General features: G+C 41.6%; 1 protein-coding gene and 1 pseudogene across 1 annotated transcript; both read left to right on the forward strand.

Annotated features, from left to right (window-relative positions):
- On the forward strand, positions 1–24,312 carry LRRC31 (leucine rich repeat containing 31). The gene is given in 10 exon segments (XM_028101089.1): positions 1–190; positions 4,833–4,976; positions 6,689–6,856; positions 9,502–9,669; positions 9,907–10,074; positions 10,853–11,020; positions 13,346–13,473; positions 13,475–13,514; positions 17,787–17,954; positions 23,981–24,312. Coding segments are annotated over 10 exon segments (1,674 nt in total).
- On the forward strand, positions 16,350–16,854 carry LOC114207080 (small ribosomal subunit protein uS13 pseudogene; annotated as a pseudogene).
- Positions 24,313–26,070: the final 1,758 nt, after the last annotated feature.

Genomic DNA, 26,070 nt, shown 5'->3' on the forward strand with positions numbered 1-26,070 from the left:
ATGAGTCAAACACGGAAGAAAAATTCTTCAGATGGAGAAACTAAACCCCGGACTTCATTTGTCAACAAATTCCTCAGGGGCTCAAAACTTATGTCCTCCAAAGCTGAAAGCAGAAAAGAGAGCAATGACCTTGCAACAACTGATTTCCAACCCAGCAACGATGCACAGAAAACAGCCACTTTAGATACGGGTGAACTTCTGACTGCTGTTATTTCTTTACTTTTTTATTTTTTATTTTTATTTTTATTTTTTAAGATTTTATTTATTTATTTGAGAGAGAGAATAAGAGAGAGAGAGAGCGCATGAGAGGGGGAAGGTCAGAGGGAGAAGCAGACTCCCCGCTGAGCAGGGAGCCCGACGTGGGACTCAATCCCGGGACTCCGGGATCATGACCTGAGCCGAAGGCAGTTGCTGAACCAACTGAGCCACCCAGGCGCCCTATTTCTTTACTTTTTTAGAATAATGTTTTCCCCTAAAGAGATCATATGGGTTAAACTAAACCTAATCTGAGCCTCTATTCTAAGCATTTACTACGTGACTTAAATGCTTTAAATACTTGGCTAATTTGACTTTTAAATTATCAAAAGTAACACTACAGGAAGGTATAGAGAAAATACCTTGTTTCCTTTCATTCTAACACAAATGATCATTTCTTCAAGATTCTTTTCAGTCTTTTGTTCATATGCATGCATTTATGGTCAGTCAGCCAGTCAACAAACATTGATTGAGTACCTACTGTATGACAGCTACTGTTGTAAGTGTTAGAAATGCGGCCACGAAAAACAGGACCTCATATACACAAAGAACCGAATGCAGACATAATTTCAGTGTGATAAGTGATAGGAAGAAAAATAAAGCAGGCTAAGGAGACAGAGGATGGATGGGGTACTACTCTAGGTGGGGTTGCAGGGAAGGAGTCTCTGATTTGGTGGCATTTGAGCAGAGATCTGAATAAAGTAAGCCAAGTAGAATGAATGAATCAAGCCAGTCCCATGGACGTCTACGGCAATGGCTTCCCAGGCAAAGGGAACTGTAAATGCAAAGGCCCAAGGTGGGACTGGGCCTGGAATGCTTGAGAATGAACCCAAGGTCAGGGGCGCTGAAGCAAGATGAGAGAGGAGAGAGGACAAGAGCAGTAGGACAGTCACCCCCCCCCCAGGGTTCCTGGGGGCCAGAGCGGGCATCTTTTGCAGTTATAATAGCTTACAAATCCCTCTTGAGCTTACATGGAGCTGATATCCTACTTCTGGAACATATGATTATATTGCTCAATCCCCACATGGCAGACAGACACAAAATGATGTTCGTATGCCTAATTTTAACAGCTGCATAATATTCTATTCCACGCATATTCCATAATTACTTAAGTTCCTTTTTTGCCCTTCAGTGAATATTTTTGTCTTTCCCTCTTGCTTATTCCCAGCTTCATTGTATTTCAGCCTTTTTCTTAGAACAGAGATTAAAAATTCAAGGGTTAGGAAAATAAATATTGGCAGGCCTCTCCCTAAAGCTATGTGTCATAAACAATGCCATTAATATAGTATCTATTAGACTAAATGTATTTTTTAAACATCTATATACACAGAAGTAGAGAGAACAGTCTAAGAACTCCCCATGATCACTTCCCTCTAACAATTATCAACCCGTGGCCAATCTTGATTCATTTATACCTACCCTCAATTCTATCAGATTATTTGCATCGAATACCAAAAATAGTATCATTTTATGTGAAAGCAGATTAAGTGTCTTTTTAAATCTATTTTGGAAATAGGAAGTTAAAGTCTACTTTTTAAAAAAAGGACAACCTCTATCAGAAAATTGTTGATAGTTGTTCTAAAGTAGGAATTGAACCTTTAGGAACATGGTTCATGAATACCTGTAACCATGATGAAATTAACAGTGCAAGGCTAGGCACTGGTTATCCCAGCTGGGCAACACTGGCCCCTCAACCTTGCATGGTTTCTCCATTTCCATTTCTCCCAAAATTCAGTGGCTCCTGGAGTCATGTCAATTCTACCCCCAAAATGGCTCTAAGACCTGGCTCCTCTTCTCCGTTGCTGTTTGGGCTCATGGATTTTTGACCGGACCACTGGGTCAGCTTCCTAACTGGTTTCTCTACTTCTAGTCTGGCTCTCCTGCCAACTTGTCCTCCACAGTGCCATGGGGTGCTCTTTCTAAATCACAGACATGATGTCTTTCCCCTGCTTAAAATCTTTCCACTGTTAATTTCATCATGGTTACAGGTATTCATGAACCATGTTCCTGAAGGTTCGATTCCTAGTCTTTCTTGCCTTGAAAAGAAAGTCTACACTCCCAAGCATGGTCTTCAAGGTATTTATGATCAGATGGATCTCTCTTCATGACCTCTGCCTTCCCCCAACCTCATGTTCATCCTCAACTCCTGAAATTCAGATTCACTTGCAGTTTCTTGCACTGGCCATATTCTTCCAAAGGGGTTCCCTGGGCTTATAAAGACCTTCCCTTTTGTCACCATGCTCCTTCTGCACCCCTCCCTCATTTGTTCCTCCCTCGTGTCCACCCACCTGCCTGACTATCGCTCACCCTTAAGGTGCAATTCATGTACCCCTTTCTCTTGCAAGTTTGCCAAGACCTGCCCATGGGACCTAAGGTATTTACTGTCACTACCATGTGTCCCCATGCACCCTCCACACGCCTCCGTCATTGCACGTCTCCTCTGTACTGTCAGCATGGGTTTCGTATCTGTCTCTTCCATTAGACAGGTAGCTCCTTGAAAAGAGGAACTTGTTATCTTGGTTCCCTGTACAGCACCACCCATGTTACAAACATGTAATCATGTTTTATGAAACTACTGGGATTCTTGGTTGTTTATAACCAAGAAACCAACCCTTATAGTTTTAGGTTGGAAAAGAACTTAATGTGAAGATACTGCTTAGCTCCCAGAATCACATGGAGAAGGCAGAAGCTCGGTTCAGCAGGAAAGCAGCCAGGAAAAGGCGCTGACTCACTCCACAGAACTGCTCACGTGTGATAACCTTGTCCTCTTCATGATGGGCCGGTCATCCTACCTCAGCCAATGGGCAGCAACTCTGACTCAACCGTCTCGTCTCGAGCTGGGATATAAGCTATCCTTGGAAAAAGGGTTTTATGTATTTAAAAAAAAATGAAATATATGGTCTGTAAGGACATGTCCAGGGATCTCATACATTGGTACTCATATTTATACTTAGGCGTTTGATAAAGATTTACCATGTTGATTTATTTTGGTCATTAAGGAGCCTTAAAGCTAATATTCCTTCTTTCCTTCCTTCCTTCCTTCCTTCCTTCCTTCCTTCCTTCCTTCCTTCCTTCCTCCCTCCCTCCCTCCCTTCCTTCCTTCTTTCATTCATTCAATTATTTGTGCATTCAACAAGTATTTACAGAATACCTCCCATATAAAAGGCACTGCAGAGTTCCATCTCCCTGGGAGGCCCCAATAAATGAGAAGTGAACCAGGCAGGAATAATAATCTCTAATTTATAGATGAGTAAACCAAGGCTCAAAGAAGTTCAGTGACTTGCTTACCTGAGGGAACCATGATTTGAACCAGGTCTTCCACTTACACTGTCTTAGACTTGCCAGTTCTGTCAAACATTACAGAGTACCCAGGTAGGATGCAGTCTGAGAAGAGATTCCTGGATCTGTCAATTGGTAGGTCACTGCTGGTGACCTTTGAGAATGTGAATGTGGTCACCAGAACATAGAGGGTTAATTGGCAAATGTGGGGAAGTGGTACCAGCAAGCACAAACCACCCTTTCCAAACATATGACAGTAATCATTTCCTAATGAAAGACAAAACAGTGGCTTGAGAAAACACAGAAGCTTTTGTGAGGCTGGAACTTGAGCATGATTGTAAGTTGAGCCTATGGAGATAAGTTCAAAAAGAGAAGGGAGAAAGCATCAGATAGCATGCAGAGAGATTTTTTTAACACAAAAATTCAAAAACACACACATACATATAATGGGCTTTGGAGCAGACTGTTCTGGGTTCAAATTCTGACTCTGCTACTTACTAATTGACAGTCTCTCCGTGTCTCAGGTTCCAAACCTATGAAATAGTGCGATTGTGTCTCCTTGCATGAAGTTTACACAAAATGTCCTGGCACATAAGAATTAGTCCCTCTGCACCCCCCACCCACCATTCTCTTCTGCTCTACCCAAAATTAGAGTTGCCAGATAAAATGCATGCAATATTTGGGATATACTTTTACTAAGCAATGATTCCTTGTTTACTTGAAGTTTAAATTTATTGGACAGGCTGTTTTTGTTTTTCCTAAATCTGGCAACCCTACCCAAAATGAAATACATTTTATTTACCAATGCCTGATACAAGTGGAAGACCAGAGTGAAGAGGTAAAATGGTGGATGGTGCTGCCTCCTACTGGCGGAATGTGGCAACACCAGCCATCCCTGCAAAGATGTACACCCTACAGGTGTTTTCTTAAAAATAGCCAGCCACCAGACACACTACCGAGGAGAGGTAGAGTTTGTATTACTCTCCTAATATTTAAGTCTAAGCTAATTACTACTGAAATCCTACTATTAATTTTCACTGGTACCAATATATTTCTTTTTAGCGATGTGGTTTTATACTTTGTAAGGGTTAGTGTAGTATCACTGCATATTTGGAACTTACACTTTCATATTGGATTCCAGTATACTCTTTTTATATGTTTTAAATTGTACATTTTCATCTACAAAACCTCCCTGCTCAGGATTGTTGTTAGTCTATTGACTTGTCTTATTGCGATCACTGCGCATCTTTAATACGATCTGTCATTCACCCAAGTTCTTCTTTACTCTTATAATGTAGCTCAGCCTCTCACTTCAGACGAGGATTGGGGATCCAGGATGGAGAAAAATGAGCAGTTCCTGCAGAAGCTGGGCAGAACGGCTGTGGACAAGTGTCTAGATCTGAATAACTGCAGACTAACGGCAGCGGACGTGAGGGAAGTGGGTCTGTATGCAGTTGACTTCGCACGGAGGGCCACGGGAGCCCTCGGGTTGAGATGAGCAGGCAAAACACGCTCATTACTCACATGGCAACCCAAGGTCTCAGGGTGGCCCCGAACAACTCAGGAATAGCAGCTGTACCACTGTTGAAAAAAACAAAAAAACAAGTTAATTGATCCTTCCTCAAGCTTCAAAGATTTGAGCTGAGTTTAGGAGGAAGGTTCATTTGTCTGTTTGTTCTTCCTGAGCATTTTACCTCCCTACTGATGACACCTTACTCCCTGAAAAACTTTTGTCTTGCACACAATATGAGATATAAACTCGTGCAACTCATCCATTAAGCTGAGCCCCGCTGGGAATGTAACGGGGTGTTGTGCTCAGTTGTCTGTGGAATGAAAGAGGAACTTCCAGCAATTATTGCTTACAACTTGTGTACTCAACAGTGTAATCACCACTTGTCACACGTAAGCGGGCGTCTGGTTGTGAAGACGCCCCTCCCCATACAACTATTACCACCTTTCTTTTCTCTTTTTCTCGGAGACCTTAAGTCGAGTCTTTCATCAAACTAGATGTGTCTACCAGCACAGAGGTATTAAAAGAACTGAATCGTGAGTGAGGGGGCCTTGACTATTTTAATTAAAATCCATGCCACTGTATTTTGGACAATTCTCTGAAGAGAGAACCCTAACCGTGTCTGTGTTTCCAGATGCCTTTGTGTCAGAATCACTAGCAGAGCTCATGTTGACTGCAGTTCAACCCAAGCCCACCAACTTGGAGTCTCTGAGAGCGGGCCCCAGGATTCTTGTTTTTAAATTTTTTTTTCCTTCTTAATGTGTTCAAAAGACTTTCAGGCTTGATGAAGTTAGGATTTTGGTGAACAAGTTGAAATTGAAGGCTAGTAAAAAATCAAAAAGCAAAAACAAATTTCACTCCTAATCATGGCCTCAGAATTTTGGACGCAGCTGTGTCTGTAACTGTAAAAGCTCAGCTTGCTACTTCTAACGGCTGCCCTTAACCTTCAAGACAGATTTAAAAGCAAACAAAGATTCTTCACCCACGCTTCGTTGGCATTTTCACTCTTGAGTCTCGTTGCTTCAGGAGATAAAGATGGCCTTAGCGAATCTTTTTCACAGACAGTAAGGTCACTTTTAATGGGCGATACTCAGAGAAGGTTCTAGTCAGGCTTTGTGCCTGTCTAAACCTCTACATGTTGGTCTATTTAAATATAATGGGAGCTTTTTAAGGTGATGATACCCAGGTAATCAAGATATAAAAGAAAGGGTAAGAGGTACCCTCAATCTCAGCAATCCTGGCCAACAGAACAGTCCTCCGGCTTTCAGCCCGAGGGTCCAATAGGATGATGAAGGGGTGAGGAATTATTTTTGCAAAATAAAGGACTAGTATACATATCACAGTGGCAGTGGTAGTAACAGTAGAATTACCATTTCTGCTACAATAAAAGAGCTCCTATGAAATCTTATGAAGATACCACTCCATTTTTGGAGTGCATTTATGTGGCAGAAATAGAAAATATCCTAGGAAATAGGAAATATAAAGGTGACATTCTCCCCAATTGCATGGCTGAGGGATCCCTGCTTTGCTGAAAGCCAATACATCCACCCCTCCCTTCTTAACAGTGCAATAGGCATTGGATCCTATTTACTACCAGTCGCACATTACATATGCAAATCTGTATATCCTCTTGTTCATTTCCAGTTGCTTTGCTGCCTTTTCTCCCAGACTTGGAAAAACTGGATATTTCCTGGAATGATTCTGTAGGTGGAAACCTCCATTCAGTCACCCAGCAAATGCATCTCGTCAGCAAGTTAAAAATCCTGAGGCTGGGAAGTTGCAGACTTACCACGGATGATGTTCGAGCCCTGGGTATGATGAATGCTTCACTGGAAGCAGCTTTGAAGTGTCAAGGGCAAACTATCTGGGTCACACCCCCTCGGGTGCTCATGGATGAGAGCACATGGATGATGGAATGCCATGCTGAGCACTTGCATAACTTCTAAAAAGCTACACAGCCTGTACCTACTAGCACTGTGGTAAGCCCCAGGATAGAGAAGGGAACAAGGCTGGCCAGATAGATACCTGCTCTCATGGAATTTAAATGGAGATAATTTGTCAAATTTGCTTACTCTCAGTCTGTTACTCGTCTGTAAAATTGAGGAGTTGAGGAAGGTAATGATTATTTTCCAATTCCAAAATAATCTCTTCTATTTTTCCACTCCCATTTTAAAAAATGGATCAAAACAAGATATTTAAACTAAAAGCAATGGTTTAAATAGAACTAGAACCTCAATTAGTTTATATACTGAACATAGAATGTAGGATAAAATTTGTCATTCTACTAATCCAACTCTTTACTATGATCCTTGCTGGTTTTAGATGCCATTCAATTTTTTAAAAGTTCTTTTGGTCTGAAGTTTCTTATTTCAGTGATGTATTTTGATCATTTACATCTTGGCAAACATTTCTGTAAAAACAACACAACTCATGTCAAATGTCTTCTCTCTGATCCCTCTGTAGAAAACCAGGATCAGTTTATGCCCCCTGGCCCACCCTTCCCATAGCTGAGGAGAAACACCATACATCTCAGAGCCAGGTCTCAGTTCAAATTCTATCCCCACTTCTAACTAGCTTTGTGACAATGGACAATTATTTAAACTTCCTAAGCTTCAGCTTTCTTATCTCTGAAATAAGTTTGATATCCACCTCAAAAAACTACTGTGAGGATTAAATAATTTCTTTGAAGCACTTACTGCATGCCTGGGACATAGTACATGCTCAGTAATTGAGCACAGTTCCTCCTTTCACTACTCCCTCATTCAAAATTAACTTTCAGTGGTTTTATGTGGTCAGTTGAGCCCCACTGAGCCCCAGGTTAGCAGCTGGTTATTGTGTAGTGGAGTTGCAAATTTAACTCACTGCTACTCTGGGGTGAAAAGAAAATGTAGTTTCTTTATTTCTTATGATTAATCTAAATTTTGTTCATGGTCTTCCATCCTTAAAAAATGGGGAAATGGGGACGCCCAGTTGGCTCAGTCGTTAAGTCCTGGGATCAAGCCCTTCATCGGGCTCCCTGCTTAGCAGGGAGCCTGTTTCTCCCTCTCCCACTCCCCCTGCTTGTGTTTCCTCTCTCGCTGTCTCTCTCTGTCTGTCAAATAAATAAATAAATAAATAAAAATCTTAAAAAAAAAAAAAAGAAATGGGGAAATGTCATTTCTGTCCTGGGACTCACTCCAAACTTATCCGGTTCAGGAGAGAGTCTGCATCTTTATTGCTGTGATGTTTTGTAACCTGCTCCCTCTCCCAGACTCCTTCTCCACTCTGAAAGGGCTTCTGCATCTTCTCCATCAGAAGGGACTTTCCTTAGCATTGATGGCAGATGGGGTACAGGGAGAATAAATGGTTTAATGAAAAGAGACCATAAATCAGGAGGCATTCCAACATTATTATACCTGTTACAACTACTAAGTGTAGGATGACAGATGCATGGCTCCCCAGTACCGTGTGCACTGCAGACATGGCTGATCAGTCATGTACTCTCTGTCCCTGATGCTGAGGAGTGCTTTAGGGCTGTAGAAAGCCACCCCAACTGACTGGTGATGGCACACAAAATGGCACCTGTGCTGGGAGAACATGCATTTTAACTGAGGCTCCTGGACTCCTGAAACTTCAGTCCTCACAATGAATAGCCAATGGCAGAAGTCCAAGTACAGTAGTGGACCATAGAGGAGAGGCTTCTAGACACAGGGGACTTTCCAGTACTCTTAACTCTTTGCTATTGAGATTGACTCTGCACATTGCATAAGTGCATTTTCCATGTGTGTGCCTCTCCACCCTGTTCTCCCCAAGGCAGTGGAAAAGTCATTCCTAAGGCTGATTTCCCTGGTCTCACCCAGCCTCCGTTCCAGACCTCGGATGCTTTCCTCTGCTGAAGGGTTTCAGAAATGTGAGGTTTCACCCCTTTCTCACTGCATCCTCCTCTACCCTCCAAGGCTGCATGGCTGTTATGAGCTGCTAGCACCTTATGCTTTATTACTAGGTCTCTGGAGGGCTCGGTTCAGTTGTATGTGATATTCTTGATGTCAAAGTGAGCTTTACCCCCGTGGCAGCCAGGGCTCTGCTTGGCCTTGCCCCGTCCTCTGGTCCAGCTTCCCAGTGATACTGACCCCAGACAAGGTGGGCGAGAGAAAGGAGTTGGAATAGTACACGTATTTACTACCATAAAAACAACTCCGTGAAACCACCCTACTGAGGGGTAAGGTTTTCTTGACAATAATTTTTGTACAGAGGCATGGCTTCTGAAGCTTGGAGGGTCTAGAATTGCTGTTTCTGTAAATACAGGGGCTCAGCCTGCTAGGAGCGGGTGGGAACTGGGTCTGCTCTGTTCCTCGACACCTGACCAGTCCCTGGCCCAGGCATTATAATTCCATAAATAACGCTTGTGCTGATTTCAAGGTGGATTCCCTGCTTTGTGGATTAGCAATCGACCCCATCTTCGGGCTCTTTTGTAACAGGAGAAGCACTCAAGGTGGTACTTGAACTGAAAGAGCTGAACTTGTCCTGGAACAGTGAAGTGGGAGGAAATTTGCCTCTGACCCTCCAGAAGTTCCAAGAAGGGAGCAAGATACAAACGCTTGAGCTTGTGGATTGTGACCTCACATCTGAAGATGGGGCATTTGTGGGTAAGTGGAATTCGGAAGGGTCCTTCCCAGAAAATAAATGTGAAGACACCCACAAGCAGTCAGCCTGAGAGTCAAAGGGTCAAAGTTGGCTGTGCTTTGTTTCACCCTGAATTGGAGGAGTGGCTCACTATAGCCCCGGGGTCACATGAGGCTGCCCTCCCTTTCCTGCCCCAACATTCACAACCTGTGTTTTTACTGAGTTGCTCTTCTCATTTGGATTCACTTCCTTCTCTCTAGGTCAGTTGCTACCCATGATGCAAAATCTCGAAGTCCTTGATCTTTCCATTAACAGAAACATTGGTGCCAGTCTGAACAGTATTGCTCAGGGATTAAAAAGTACCTCAAATCTGAAAGTACTGAAGTTACACTCTTGTGGACTATCACAAGAGAGCGTCAGACTACTGGGTGAGTTAGCAATGACTGGGGTTTTTACATACACATGAAATTTTAGTTTATATTTAATTTTTTAAGCTGTTAGGAAATTCAACAAAATATACACAGTGGTTATGTTGGGGAATGAGATTATAGGTAATTTAAATCTTCTTTGTTTTATTCTTTTCTAAGTCTTTTACAGTAAGCACATACTTTTCATGATTCTAAAAATTACCTCTTAAAATGGCTGCCTCTGAAAAGGCCAGGATATTCTGGGTTTGAGATAGACACTGGGCAAAAGAAAAGTTATGCGCTACAAAAGCTCTCCATTTTTCTCTTACTTCTGAAAATGTCAGCATTATTTTATGCTCAGTAGTAGGAAGGAATCGGTACTGATAAAAAGAATAGCTCCCAGTGGCATCTGTAGGGAGAACATGACATGAAATTGTGTGTTCCCCTTTGACTTACAGAGTCTATAATATCCTTCTCACTGGCAGTTTGAGGAAGTCTAGAATTCTGTGAAATGCCAATGCTCCAGTGTAGGAGGAGGAGAACCATCCGTTGCAGGGTTCCACCAAAGCCATTGGCAGTCAATGCAGATCACGGGGTGTTGGGGGCGGGGTGTTTGAAGTCATGGTCAAGTCCAAAGAGGGCCAGATGGCAGGGAGTCTAAAGTTATTCCTCCGTTTTGGCTTTTCTCAACGTAGTGTATTTTCTCCATCTCCCTTCTGCACAGCTGCCCCCTCCCCTGTTCCACACCTGCCTTCCACCTTCTAACCTGTCAGAATGGGACTTTTGACTTCCTTTGTAGATGCTGCTTTTAGGTCCTTGTGTGAACTGAAGAAATTAGACCTTTCCTGCAACAGGGAGCTGGGTGGGGGTTTTGAAGACTCATCAGCTCAGTTGGCCACGTTGGAGCATCTAGAAGTTTTGGATCTTCACCAGTGCTCGCTAACAGCAGATGATGTGATGTCACTGAGTAAGTGTGAACGATAGAGCCAAGGAAGGACTTTCGGAACCTCAGTATATGTTTGGAACTTGCCAAATTTGAGGTGTCCCCTGAAACTTACTTAAACTTACCAAAAACATCAAATCATAAAAGTTCTGTGAATGCCCCAATATTGTATTTGGCATATATTACATGCTCAGTAAATGTTAGTGAATCTAAATTCCTCCTATACATGTTTGTAAATGATGGATGTGGCACTTGGTGGAGAACATTTTGAATATATGTTACTGTTTAGAAATGACTCTGTTAGTCACAAAGTTTGTTTCAAACAGGGATGTAGAGAGAAAGCCAAACAAAGGGCGTTGAGGCTTGCTGACTAACATGTGAAGTCAAGCCCCTTAGGTACAAATGAAATTACAGAAGAATTTAGGGTGGTGCATCATAGGTGTACATTTTAACTTTAGGTGCCTGTGCTTAACTTCCCACTGTAGGCATAATCCTGTAATTATAAAACATAATGTATGAATGCAGTTTCCCATAACAAACAGCCCAAGTGCAGCCTTGCCATTAAGGGTTTTACTCCATCTGTGGCCACAATAAACTTTCAAAATACCTCCAGGATCTCACCACAGCTCACCATCTAGACCTTTACTACCCTGGTTCAGGGTACTGTCATCTCATGCCCAGATTATTACGAGTCCAAATGGTCTCACTGTTCCTCCTCTGTCGTTCTGACTTTGTTCCCTAGCCTTCCCCTCCTTGACTCCACCCCAGCCACTTGTGTGGGCTGACCCTCTGTCCCTGGGGCCTTTGTCCTTGCTCCCTCTCAGATCACGGGCCCCTCCTGTGTCGGGAGCCCCTTCAGCATCTCTCCTTTGTTCAGGTACGGGGGTTGGTACATAGTTGGCCCCCAGGAAATGATTGTTGAATATGATCGAATGAATGAATCAATTAAGAACAAGAATAAAAAGAATTTCTTAATTGTTTTTAGTACAATTTGGGAAGGAAAAGAGTAAAATAGGTTCTTAGGTCTAACATCTGTATTTTAGACCTGCTAAATTACATTTGGGATTCATGCAATTTGGAAAACAGAAAATTTCAAGGCTTTCATAAGGATTTTAAAGGAACAAAACAATTCGTTTCTGAGCTCCAGGTGGAGCGTACGGGGTATCACCATCCCCTTTACTTCTGAGCATCATACCTGGAGGAAACACTTTTGAATTATCAGCGACCAGATTCCAAAGAATGAATTTCCCTTGGTACAACAGAGTAACATGAATATCACCTCTCATCTTGTTACTCAGAGGAAGGTTCCAGGGCCAGAGGGACCTCAACTGTTACCAATAGCCTAACAGGGGGATCAGCTTCTCTTACCAGATTCGATGCCACCAACACAGGTGAAAGGCCCTGGAAAGCTAATGATTTATTTAAGAACTGTAGCAAATTGCATCGTTCTACTGCCTAATTTTGAAAAGATGGAAATGAAAATACATTCCGTTTGTACCTCAGGAGGCTAAATAACTCACCATTCTTTTATCTGATCATTCTAGATAGCTCCAAAGAAATGGAATTACAGATCGTTTAGCCAACAACTTTTGATTAATCATCTAGTTGTACGAGGCACTGTGCCACGGGCTAAGGGAAATTCACAGTCTGGGAGCCTCCGTCTGGTAGGGACAGGAATAAACCAACTACATGGTGAAGAGGAAGAAACCATGACATCTGTTGGCATCCCACCTGCCTGCCTTCCTTTCCTTCCCATCTTCCTTCCCTCCTTCCACAAATGTCTGTTCCTCCAGTGTTCTAGATTCTTCTGCACACTCTGGGGAGGAAGCAGGCCCTACAGACAGAGCTCACCTTCAGTGGGGGAGGACAGAAAGCAAACACATAAGCAAAAATAAATAGGGTGATGTGATAGTGACCAAGGGCTTCTGTGGCTTAGGGGGCCCTGGAAGGCTCTGCGGAGGTGAGCCAGCCCATCAGAGATCCCAGCATACTTACCTATACCAAGTCATTTTTTTCTTCCCAATGACCCTGTGAAGTACTGCTGTTGTTGTTATTATCATGGCGATAACTGAGGTTCGGAGAGGTTAAGTAACTTTCCTGAAATCACACAGTTCTTTAGCAGCAGAGGCAGGATTAGAACCCAGTTCTGTCTCCAAGGTCTTTGCTCTTAATGTCTAGCCTGGAGAGAGGCTTGGAAGTAGAACAGCCCAAGCTTCTTTTACACACTGGGGAGCGTGGCTGGTGTGCGTGTGTGTAAGGGACAGAGACTGTGGGACCGTGGGACCCAAATATCCAGAAGACTCTTTGTGAGATGGTGCCTAAAACATGTCACTGCTGACATTTTAACAGCCCAGGTAATCCCTTTACTCTCGAGTCTTCAAGAGTTGGATTTATCTGCCAACAAAAAGATGGGCAGCTTTTCTGAAAACCTCCTCAGCCGGCTCCGATTTTTACCAGCACTGAAGTCCTTACTCATTAAACAGCTGTGCTCTGGAGAGTGAGACTTTTACCGCCCTTGGTAAGAGAATTCCCCAGATCCCTGCATGCATGTACAGTAACTCATGAGTCCACATATTCCCTACATAGGAATTTCATGCCAAGCCTCTGCCAGAGGCAAAGTTATGAATCACTAATTTGTCTTCTTCTCAGGAAATGTGCTTTCTTAAAAGTGGCTTTCTGAGGGCCAGATGAATGATTCTGGCTGGCATTTGCAAATTTAACATTTAAAATCCAAAGTGTATGTAGCCAACTCTGGAGGCCCATATCCATGGTAACTTGGGATTTCACTGAGGTGCCAATATAAACTGGATTGCTGGGAGTCTGATGGGAAAAGTGAGGCAATTGCTGGGGTGTGAGCCTAGTTGACTGCCCAGCACCCACTTTCCAGCAGGATTTATTGTCCTCTCTAGGAACCTGGGCCTGCTGGAAGGTCACAGACACAGTCCAGCTTAGATCAAGGGCTTACAGAATCTGGAATGTCTGCCTCTTCGGGGGCAAGAATATCGTCTGCAAGTAGAGGGAGATATTTTGAGGCAAAGGCACTTTGCATTATTTTGCAGAATCCGCCACCCAGGCAAAGAACTTTGGGCACACATTGCTGGATGGGGGTCCCCAACGCCACCTTTAGGTTCAGTGATTCGCTAGGAGGACTCACAGGTCTCAGCATAGAGTCGGACTCACTTTTGGGATTTATTACAACAAAAGGATACAAAGCAAAATCAGCAAAGGGAACGGGGCATGGCACAAAGTTTAGAGGAAACCAAGTACAAGCTTCCAAGAGACCTCGGCCTGTGGAGTCACACGGGACACACTTCCTTCTCCCAGCGACTTCTGACAACACGTGTGAAATGATGCCTTCCAGGGAAGCTCACCTGAACCTTCCGGCTAGGGCTTTTACTGGGCGGTGGTCACACAGGCACCCTCTCTACCGAAATTCCAGAGCATAGAAGGAAAGCTGGTGTTCCGCATAAGTCATGGAATTTGTAGACACACAGTGGAGGCATAGTGAGCCACTCTTATTAGGTAAGGAATGGCTGGAACAGAGCCAAGCCGCAAGTGCCCAGGTGCCACCAACCTGGCCAGGAAGCCTTTAGGGGGTCGCAGCCTCAGGCCTGGCAGGTTAGCTCTTGTTTTGCACACACACACACACAGCCTAGAGAGCTTGCATTCTGGGGCTTCCTGGATAAGGATGAAAACAGAGTCCTTCTCTCTGACCCCCAAGTATTGTGTGTCAGTTGACACCTTCTAGAAAAATGAATTGTACCATGGGCCAGACACGGATTATTATTATTAATGAAATAAGCATATTCTAGTAATAAAATAAGCTATTTATTGCTATCTATTAACAGAAATGAATGCATATAGTTCACACCAAATTCTAAGACCTCTATATTTAAGGCACTCTTGCCTCTCTTTTAGCCCAAGTACTTTGTTCAACCCACATAGACTTGGTCCTTGCTGTGAACGGTGCCCACCCCTCCCCCAGCATTGCTCATCTCCTTGTCCCCATGTCTGGATAGGGAAAATAGCAAGATATGTACCTTTCAGATCTGGAGTTCTTAACCTGGGTCAGAGAGTCAGTCTAGAGCTGTGCCTGGGGGAGGGGACTGTGAACTCCCGGAAATTGATTGTAATTATTTTGTGGGGGACATATGTGGTGCATTTTCTGGCTCCAAAGCACCTGGAATCAGGCTGCCTAAAATCAAATCCTGGCCCTGGCTATTGTGACCTGAGATAGTTAACATCTCCGTGCTTCAGTCTCCTTGTCTATAAAATGTAAAATGGAATAATAGTACATACTTCATGGGGTTGTAAGAATTAAATGTGTTGATACATGTAAAGTTCTTGAAAAGGTACCTGGCACATAGTAAATGCTCAGTGTTAGTTGTTAATATTATTATGGGGAGAGAATCTATAAATTTCATTTACAAAATAAATTGGATCTTATCACTACCCAGTTTAAAAAGACACAATGGTGGCCCATAGCATCTCTGGTAAAATCCACATTCCTTCATGGGGTCTAAAAGGCCCAGGTGATCTGGCCCTAGTACCTCCTGGCCACTCTCACCCTTGCTCCCTGAACAAGCCTCAGCTGGCTTCTTTCAGTTCCTTCCTGTCACTGAGCAATCCCTTGTCTCCATGCCTTCCTGTTCTCTGGATGGAATGCCCCCCCGCCCCCACCCGCCCCCTGTTCTTTCCTGGGGAGCTCTGACTTCAGGTCTCAGCATAAAGGCTCCCTGTTAAGACAGCATCTCTGATCTAAATGAGGAGGCCCTGTATCTTTTTTATAGCCTTTATTAGAATTTCTAATTATGTATTTATTTGTGTGTTTTTCTCAGTGTATGTATTTCCCACAGTTTATAACCTCCTTGAAGGCAGAGATTGCTTTTATTCTTCACTGCACACCCTAACCCCATTTTAGGTGTTTCTGCATATTAGTTAAGCAAGTAAACAAACTAACTTTTCAAAGGGGTCTGTAATGCCCAAAATGGTTAGGTAAACACATATCCACATCACACACACACACACACACACACACACACACACACGACACATTACACTGTTCAGACTAACGTTCAGTTAGGAAAGTTCCACAAAAAATAAATTTAGGGACAACATGATGTCCCTAGTTGGAAAAAGTTGGATATTTTTTGAAGAAAATTTTGTTTTTAATTTTGTGTCTTTTGCCATCAGAAGATAGAGCTCTTCCCAATTATTGCTGCATAATGAATCACAATCAAGTAAATATTACATTAAATTATATAATCTGAAATAAATGTATCATTCAATTTGAATTAAGAAGTAAATCAGCTCTTCCACAGGAGGCCTACACGCCGCCGCTCGGGCCGCTGCCATGTCTCTAGTGATCCCTGAGAAGTTCCAGCACATTTTGCGAGTACTCAACACCAATATCGATGGGCGGCGGAAAACAGTCTTTGCCATCACTGCAATTAAGGGTGTGGGGCGAAGATATGCTCATGTGGTGTTGAGGAAAGCAGACATCGATCTCACCAAAAGAGCCGGAGAGCTCACTGAGGATGAGGTGGAACGTGTGATCACCATTATGCAAAATCCTTGCCAGTATAAGATCCCAGACTGGTTTTTGAACAGACAAAAGGACGTGAAGGATGGAAAGTACAGCCAGGTCCTGGCCAATGGTCTGGACAACAAACTTCGTGAAGACCTGGAGAGACTGAAGAAAATTAGGGCCCACAGAGAACTGCGCCACTTCTGGGGACTTTGTGTTCAAGACCAGCACACCAAGACCACAGGGCGCCGTGGCTGCACCGTGGGTGTGTCCAAGAAGAAATAAATTTGTAGGCCTTGTCTGTTAATAAAATAGTTTATACACCTAAAAAAAAAAAGTAAATCAAGCAGGGGCACCTGGGTGGCTCAGCTGGTTAAGTGTCTGACGCTTGATTTTGGTTCAGGTCATAATCTCAGGGTCATGAGATCAAGCCCCACATGGAGCCTGCTTAAGATTCTCTCTCTTGCCCTCTGCCCTTCTCCCGCCACCTCCCCCCGACACTCTCATGCTCTCTCTCCCCTTCCCTCCAAAAAAAGAAGTCAGTCAAGTAAACATATAATTCTCCATATCACTTTTAGAAGAAAAAGTTCCATTTCTTATTGGTAGGTCTCTGCACTATGCAGGTGGGAGGGATTTTCTTAATAGATATCATAAAAGGATATATATTTGCCATTTAGACACCTGTTATTCTTTAGAAAGAAGAGTGGAGTTAAAGTATAATTAACTATATCTTAGGAATAAGTTGTTAGGGTTAATTTCAGCATTAGGGGCAACTGAGAATTAAGCAAAATCTTTTTAAACCTCATTTAAAAATGTCTCCAAAATCCACTAGTTCTCTTCTTTGTTTCTGTAACTGCAGGTAGGTCGACACAAACGCATTTGGGTGTTTCAGAGTCCTGAGGAGGCTTGGCCCCATCTCTGAACTTCAGCCATGACTGAACACAGGAATATGTAAAACCAGGACATACTCTGGAAATCTCAACTAGCTGTCCAAATCCTCTGCCTCTTTCTCCTTCCTAGATGGGAACTAAAGGAGAAAAATCCCAGTTGATAGTGAATTCCACTTAATCAAGTTTTACTTTTCTAAAGTTTCCAACATTTCTCCCAGTTAAAACTAGACAGTGTAAGTTGTGGTCATGAATTTCGGGCAAAAGAAAACAGTCTCTGTAACTTTCTTATCTCAGTTATATTAATATGTTGCCCCAGGTTCCTCAGTTTCAAAGAGGTAAAACCTAACGATTGCTCTTCTATTATCAATTTTAGCTGAAGCCTCCACTTACCTCCCTGCTCTGGAAATATTCGACCTTTCTTGGAATAAATGTGTTGGTGGCAACCTGAAGCTGCTTCTGGAAACACTGAAGTTCTTAGCGTCCCTTCGAGTGCTGAGACTGAGCAGCTGTGGCCTGGTGACAGAAGACGTGGCTCTCCTGGGTTGGTATCTACTGGTCCCAAAGTAGTCCCGTCCCGCGGAGCACAATGTGCCTGTGCCGCAGGGGAAGGGCGGCGGGGAGCGGGGCCAGGCCTGTGGCTGAGCCCTCTGCGCAGCTTCCCTTCTTTCTCTCTGACATCTGCTTAGGAGAGAGCTGGCAAAAACGAAGAAGGGCAATTCTCAAGCCAGGAAGACAGTGGAGGGCATTTCACAAAGGGAGACATGAGCATAGACGTGGCAGTGGGTCATTCCAGCTTCTGTTCCTTGCCTTCCGGGCACAGGGGAAGGATTGTCCTGTTCCCTGGCCAGCCCAGTGTTACTCAAACTTCGGTTACCTACAGTCTGCTTTCACAAAGTTTGCCCTGTCCACGTGGTACCCACACTGTTACTTCATTTTTTCTTTATATTGATTCTTTAACCTAAATGTTTTTATTTAAACAGGAAACTCATCATCAACATAACTGAAATACAGGAATCACTTCTCATAGACAGACATTATTAGACTGTTGCCAGCTGAAGGCTTTGAATAGAGGTTCATTCTCTCTCTGTTACAGAAAGGGGAAGAGAGGGCTTTAAAAGCATACTAGCGTCAATCTGACACTTTCTCCATGTCAATTTAGAAAGGTGGAAAGAGATTTGAATAAAGAATAACTTTTGCACTGCAGGATTCCAGAGTATATAATACCTTTCCTAAATATCCCCTAAAATCACCCCTGTTATGTCCACTTCTCAGTGGGAAACAGTGAATTGGAGAGTACCTCTGTGTCTCTCATCTACCCTTGCGCCTGCATCCCCAGCACTATGCGGCCATCTACTCCCAGACCTCTGAAGCAATGAGCAACCCCCCAAAAATTTTTTTGTGAATAACATGTATTACTATGTGTGGTTAGCCATTACCACTTTTATACTGCTTGGGTTATTTTAACAAGCATTCTTTAAGAATTAATCACTTGTAGCTTTTTTTTCTTTTAAAAATAACAACACTTTCTCAGAGTAAACTACAAAAGTATTTCCATAACCTATGATCCTATTACTCAGGTTTTTAAAATATATAGTAAGTATAAAATAGTGAAATATAATAATTAGGATACTCACACAATTGGAAAATTCAAACAGTACAGGAAAGTTAAAACAATGTCTAGGATTTGTTTTAAAATACAGTGATATGATCATCTCAAAAATCATATAATCATCTCAGGACACGCAGAAAAAGCATTTGACAAGATTCAACATCGATTTATGATAAAAACTCTCAACAAAGTGGAATTAGAGGGAACATACCTCAACAGAATAAAAGTCATATATGTCAAACCTACAAAACAAACAAACAAAAGAAATAAAATGAAAAGAGATAAAAAAACAAAAACAAACAAAAACAAAAAACCTACAGCTAACATCATACTCAATGGTGAAAAATGGAGAGGCTTTTCCTCTAAGGTCTGGAACAAGAGAAGGATGTTTACTATTGGCACTTTTATTCAACATAGTACTGGAAGTCCTAGCCACAGCAGTCAGACAGGAAATAAAAGGCATCCAAATTGGTAAGGAAGAAGTAAAACTTTCACTATTTGCAGATGACTTGGTACTATATCTAGAAAACCTAAAGGCTCCACCAAAAACTATTAGAACTGATAAATGAATTCAGTAAAGCTGCAGGATACAAAATCAATATACAGAATTCTGTTGCATTTTTATACACTAATAATAAAGCAGCAGAAAGAGAAATTTAAGAAAATAATCCCATTTAAAATTACACCAAAAATAATAAAATACCTAGCAATAACTTAACCAAGGAAATGAAAGACCTGTACTCGAAAACTATAGAACTCTGATGGAAGAAATTGAAGATGACACAAACAAATGGAAAGATATTCCATGCTCATGGGCTGGGAGAACAAATATTGTTAAAATGTCCATACTACCTAAAGCAATCTACAAATTTAATGCAATCCCTATCAAATTTCAACAGCATTTTTTGCAGAACTAGAACAAATAATCCTAAAATTTGTATGGAACCACAGAAGATCCCAAATGGCCAAAACAATCAAGAAAAAAGAACAAAATTGGAGGTATCACAATCCCAGATGTCAAGATATACTACAAAGTTGTAGTAATCTAAACAGTATGGTACTGGCACAAAAGCAGACACCTGGATCAATAGAACAAAGACCGAAGGAAAAAAATCTATGCGTATATGGTCGAGTAATCTATGACAAAGGAGGCAAGAATATACAATGGGGGAAAAGACAGTCTCTTCAATAACTGGTGCTGGGAAAACTAAACAGCTACACGCAGAAGAATGGAACTGGATCACTTTCTTACACCACACACAAAAACTCAAAATGGATTAGAGACCTAACCTGAGACCTACAACCATAAAACTCTTGGAAGAAAACATAGGCAGGGATCTCTTTGACATTGGCTTTAGCAACACTTCTAGATATCTCCTCGGGCAAGGGAAACAAAAGCAAAATTAAACTATTGGGACTACACAAAATGAAAAGCTTTTGAACAATGAAGGAAACCATCAAAAAACATGAAAAAGCAACTTACTGAATGGGAGAAAATACTTGCAAGTGATATATTTAATAAGGCATTAATATCCAAAATATATAAAGAATTTATACAATTCAACACCAAAAAAAAAAAAAACCCAAATAATCCAATTTAAAAATAGGCAAAGGAACTGCAGAGACATTTTTCCAAAGAAGACATATAGATGACCAACAGACACATGAAAAGATTCTCAACATCACTAATCATCAGGGGAATGCAAATCAAAAACACAATGAGAGAGCGGCTGGCTGGCTCAGTCGGTAGAGCATGTGACTCTTGATCTTAGGGTTGTATGTTTGAGCACGACATTGGGTATAGAGAATACTTAAAAATAAAATCTTTAAAAAAAAACCCTACAACACTATGAAGTATCACCTTCAGAATGGCTAAAATAAAAAAGACAAGAAATAGCAAGTCTTGGAGAGGATGTGGAGAAAAAGTAACCCTCATGCACTGTTGGTGGAAGTGTAAATTGGTGCAGCCATTCTGGAAAACCATATGGAGGTTCCTCAAAAAATTAAAAACAGAAATAGCAAACGATCCAGTAATCCTACCCCTGGGTACTTATCCAAAGAACACAAATTTTTGTTTGTTTTGGAACAAATTTGGAAAGATATATGCACCCCTATGTTTATACCAGCATTATTTACAATATCCAAGATATGGAAGCAACCTAAGTATCCACAGATAGATGAATGGGTAGAGAAGAGTGGTACACACACACACACATGAATATTACTCAGACATAAAAAAGAATGAGATCCTTTTTTTAAGATACACACATTTTATTTATTTATTTTTAAAGTAAGCTTTATGCCTAACATGGGGCTTAAAGTCATGACCCAACAATGGGATCATTGACTCAACAATCTTGAACTTTTGTAGAGTCACATGCTCTATAGACTGAGCCAGCCAGGTGCCCCGAGAATGAGATCCTGCCACTTGTGACAACGTGGTTGGGCCTAGAGGGTATAATCCTAAGTGAAATAAGTCAGAGAAAGACAAATACTATATGATTTCATTTATATGTGGAATCTAAAATACAAAAAAAAAAAAAAAGACAAAAAATGGACTCTTAAATGCAGAGAACAAACTTATAGTTACCAGAGAGGAGGTGGGTGGGGAATGGGTGAAATAGATAAAGGGAACTAAGTCGTACAAAAATAAGTCATGCAGATGAAAAGTATAGTGTAGAGAATACAGTCAGTAATATTGTAGGATAAATAAATAAAAATAAAATACAGTTATATCTCAGAGATACGGTGGATTTGGTTCCAGACTACCTCAATAAAGCAAATATTGCAAAAAGGCAAGTCAAGTACATTTTCTGGTTTCCCAGTACATACAAAAGTTATGTGTACATACAAAAGTTATGTCTATTAAGCATGCAGTTCATTATGTCTAAAAAAATATACATACCTTAGTTAAAAAATACTTTATTGTGGGGCGCCTGGGTGGCTCAGTCAGTTTAGCATCTGACTCTTGATCTCAGCTCCGGTCATGATCTCAGGGTTGTGAGATTGAGCCCCACTGGGCATGGAGCCTGCTTAGGATTCTCTCTCTCCCCTTCCCTCTGACCCTACTCCCCCTAAAAAAAAAAAAAATACTTTCTTGCTAAAAAGTGCTAACCATCATCTGAGCTTTCAGCAAATCCTAATCACAGATCATCATAACAAATAAGGAAAAAGTTTGAAATATTGTGAGAATTACCAAAATGTGACACAGAGACACAAAGTGAGCAAATGCTGTTGGAAAAATGCTTGATGCAGTGTTGCCACAAATCTTCAATTTGTTAATTTAATAAAAGCAACATCTGTGAAGCACAGTAAAGCAAAGTACAACAAAATGAGGAATGCCTGTACTAAAAAAAAAAAAAAGTAGAAGGGAGGGAAGTAGGTGGAACAAGATTGGTGTGATGGAGGTAAGTGTTGAAGCTCAATGATGGGGACATGGGAGTTTATGCTCCTATTCTGTCTGCTTTTGGTACCCTTGCAAATTTCCATAGTAGAAAAAATTGTAAAAAGGAAAAGCATGTACATTGTCTTTAACAGTTAGGTCTTGAGAACATGGTGAGTAATGCTGCAGAAAGGAAGAGACACACATCAACATGGACACCTATGAATGGCGTGCAGCTCTTGAGTGTACGGAATGCTAAGCTTTCGAATGCACCAAACTGTGGGCAAAGGAAAGCAATGGGGATGGAGCATGCTGCTTGCTCTGGGAACCAGGACACATGAAGAATGACTGAAAGATTCAGGGCACAATTAATCCTAAAGGGAGAGAACTTGAGGGGAACTGACTGTCGTCCAACATTGCAAGGCTGGTGTGAGGAAGGAGCTGAAGTGTTCAGCAGGCTGCGGGGCAATCGGTGAACATCACTGGAAGGCAGAAAGGGACCCAAAGGATGGGGGCTTTCTCCTGCTGAGAGCCACCTCACTCTATCGGGGCAACCAGAAAGGGTGCCCTAGGCGGGAGCCGGCTGGTGACCAGTAGGGAAGCTGTGAAAGAGTCATCTCTGATCATTGATCTGGAGGTTGAATGAGGAGACCTCCAGGGTCCCTGCCAGCTCTGAGATCCCATGCTACTCATCTGATCTCTGTGGTTCATCACTGCATTTGGCTGGCAAGGGAAGCATGCGCTGCTTGCTTTGGGTAGCTCTCCCATACCCTCTTACAAGCATTACTATCTTTTCTTAGCTTCATCACTATTATTTATTAAGTGCCATTTTAGGTAGTACTGTGATATGTGCTCTTCAAAGGGAAAATTGTTCTGTGAATTGGAGGTCCCTAAGGTGACTTAGAAATTACCCACGTGTTGGGGTGCCTGGGTGGCTCAGTTGGTTAAGTGTCTGCCTTCGGCTCAGGGCATAATCTCAGGGTCCTGGGATCGAGTCCCATGTCGGGCTCCCCGCTCAGCGAGGAACCTGCTTCTCCCCCGCCCCTCCCTCTGCTTGTGCTCTCTCTCTCAAATAAATAAAATAAAATAAAAAAGAAATTACCCACGTGTATTTTGCACGTGAAAAGTGCTCAGTTAAATACTTGTTGAATGAAGAATGACTGAATGAGCAGTGAAAAATTAAACAGTATTAAACAGCAAGATGACTATTTATAAATGGTCCTCAGTTAAAGCCAGAGAGCCATCACTCCTCACATTTAACTAGAGAGAGTCTGCAGGAAGAGCTGGGACTCTAGTGGAGCCAAGAGCAAAAAAGATATTCTTTGGGTTGGGATTTGGAAAAAGGAAAAAAACAAACAAAACAATTTTCAAGCTGTATCTGGGATGTGCAGAGAATAGATTTGGTACTAAAGTGATTTCAGATGTCCTGAATAAAGCTGCTCGCTAATAACAAATCATTACTAAGCACCAATATTGTCATTTCTAATCTTGGAATGACTGTGTTATTGGAAGTGGCAAACAGCCACAGGAGAAAGTATTTGTGCATTTTAGCATTTAGTGTGATTTTATTTTTCAGCATCAGTAATACACACAGGTCACCTAGCCAAGCTACGGGAGCTCCACCTGAGTTATAATGACAGCATCTGTGATGCAGGATGGGCCATCTTCTGCTAAAATGTGCGGTTCCTCACAGAGTTGACCGAGCTGGATATTAGCCTTCGGCCATCAACTTCTCGGGATTGCGGACAATGGTTTAGACACTTATTATGTGCTGTTGCCAAACTTTTGGAGATCACAGAGATAGGAATGAAAAGATGGAAACTCCCCACTTCACAGGAGGAAGAACTAGAACATTTTCTCCAAGATCACAGACGCAGCATTCACTTTGACCTTGGTGAGTTTCAGTAAGCTGATTTCCCAAGGCTTAACTAAGCTATAAACCATTATCTGGAGGAGGAAAAGAGCATGAATGAATTTTAGTGTAATCAAAGGAGTATCAGCTTCTGGGATGTTTAATGGGATTGATGTTACAAAAGTCTTACAAATATGTATATGGTAATCTAATATAAGTACAACTTTACTTTCTAATGACAAGGATGACATGTTTCCATGGAGTTTCATTTATTTTGGATATATAGTTCACTTACTGTTTAGAAGGCCTGCCAAAAATGTTTAGATCCTGGTAACACATTTCCTTTTTTCTTGACCTGGAATTTTCTGTCTCTTCTTTTCCTACATGATAAATGTTCTAAATATAAGCATGTGTGAATGTGTGTGTGTGTGTGTGAGTGTGTGTGTGAAATTCTAATGTGAAAGGCACTAGCTATGATAGTTTCATTCTATCTTTACTATTATATATGTCTTTATGTAATCTATTTGCATTTTTGTCCCAAAGTATACCTTCCATGGTTTATTATTTTATGTTCTAGTGCTTTTTATCTCAGATATAAACCATGAACACTAATAATGGTCACAGACATATAATTCTTAGTTAAAAGTGGTCAAAACTTCGAAACCCAGTATCAAAAACACATCTTATTAAAATAAAGTAAAATCTTTTATTGCTAAAATAAAATAACATTAGCTCTGGGCATTTTTTGGCATGGAATATTCTATGTAAAATCTATTTAATTCATTGATTAAAGTTTTTGTCTTGCTCTAAGTGATTTTTGAAATTTCTGGTTATCTTTTGTAGGAGCATGAAACTCATTACACAGCAGAAGTGTTTGTTTGCTCACACATTTCTATTCCGATACACTCTAAACAAATTATGCTTGGCTTCTTGTTGCTACACTGGTAATTTATATTGCAATTATTGCTTGAAAGACATGTAGAATTTGAAATCATTATTACTCCAAAAGAAAGTCATCAGAATGAGAAGGTTTTGGGTGGTGTAGATGGGGATGTTTTAGGCAATCATGGTATTCTTCATTCTCTGGGCATTCCCATGAATTCCATGAGTACCTCTGCTCATATGTTCCCATGAACATATGCAAAGCCTATGAACAACTAGCCAAAAACCGGGAACAGTCCAATATCCTTCAATGGGTGGATGGTTAAACAAATTATGGTACTAGGTGATACTACTCAGCAACAAATTGATCCATGCAACAATGTGGATGGACGAGTTATGTGGAGTAAAAAAGCCAATCCCCAAAGGTTACACATTATGTGATTCCATTTACATGACATCCTTGAAATAACAAAATTATAGAGCTGGAGAAAAGGTTAGGGATCGGGAGATGGGGTGGACAGTAGATGTGACTAAAAGGAATAGCACCAGGGAGATTTGTGGTGATGGCTACATAAAGCTTACATGTGACAAAACCGCATTGAACTACACACACATACCCACGCACACACCTAAGTGCACCTACAACCCATAGAATCCAAATAAGCTCAGTTGATGGCACCAATATAGATTTTCTGGTTTTGGTATCATATTAGAGTTATGCAAAATGTCCACACTGAGGGAGGGTAAAGGGTGCATGGACCTCCCTGTCCATTTCTTTGGAACTTCCTATGAGTCTCTATTTCAAAATTAAAAGTTTTAGGGGTGCCTGGCTGGCTCAGTCCAAAACGCATACAACTCTTGATCTTGGGGTCATGAGTTGGAGCCCCACGTTGGGGGTAGAGATTACTTAAATAAATAAACTTAAAAAAAAA

The sequence above is a fragment of the Eumetopias jubatus genome, unplaced genomic scaffold (genome assembly GCF_037043125.1).
Source record: "Eumetopias jubatus isolate StellerSeaLion01/CBP00866 unplaced genomic scaffold, mEumJub1_p1.0 scaffold_1, whole genome shotgun sequence".
In the NCBI taxonomy this organism is placed as follows: domain Eukaryota; kingdom Metazoa; phylum Chordata; class Mammalia; order Carnivora; family Otariidae; genus Eumetopias; species Eumetopias jubatus.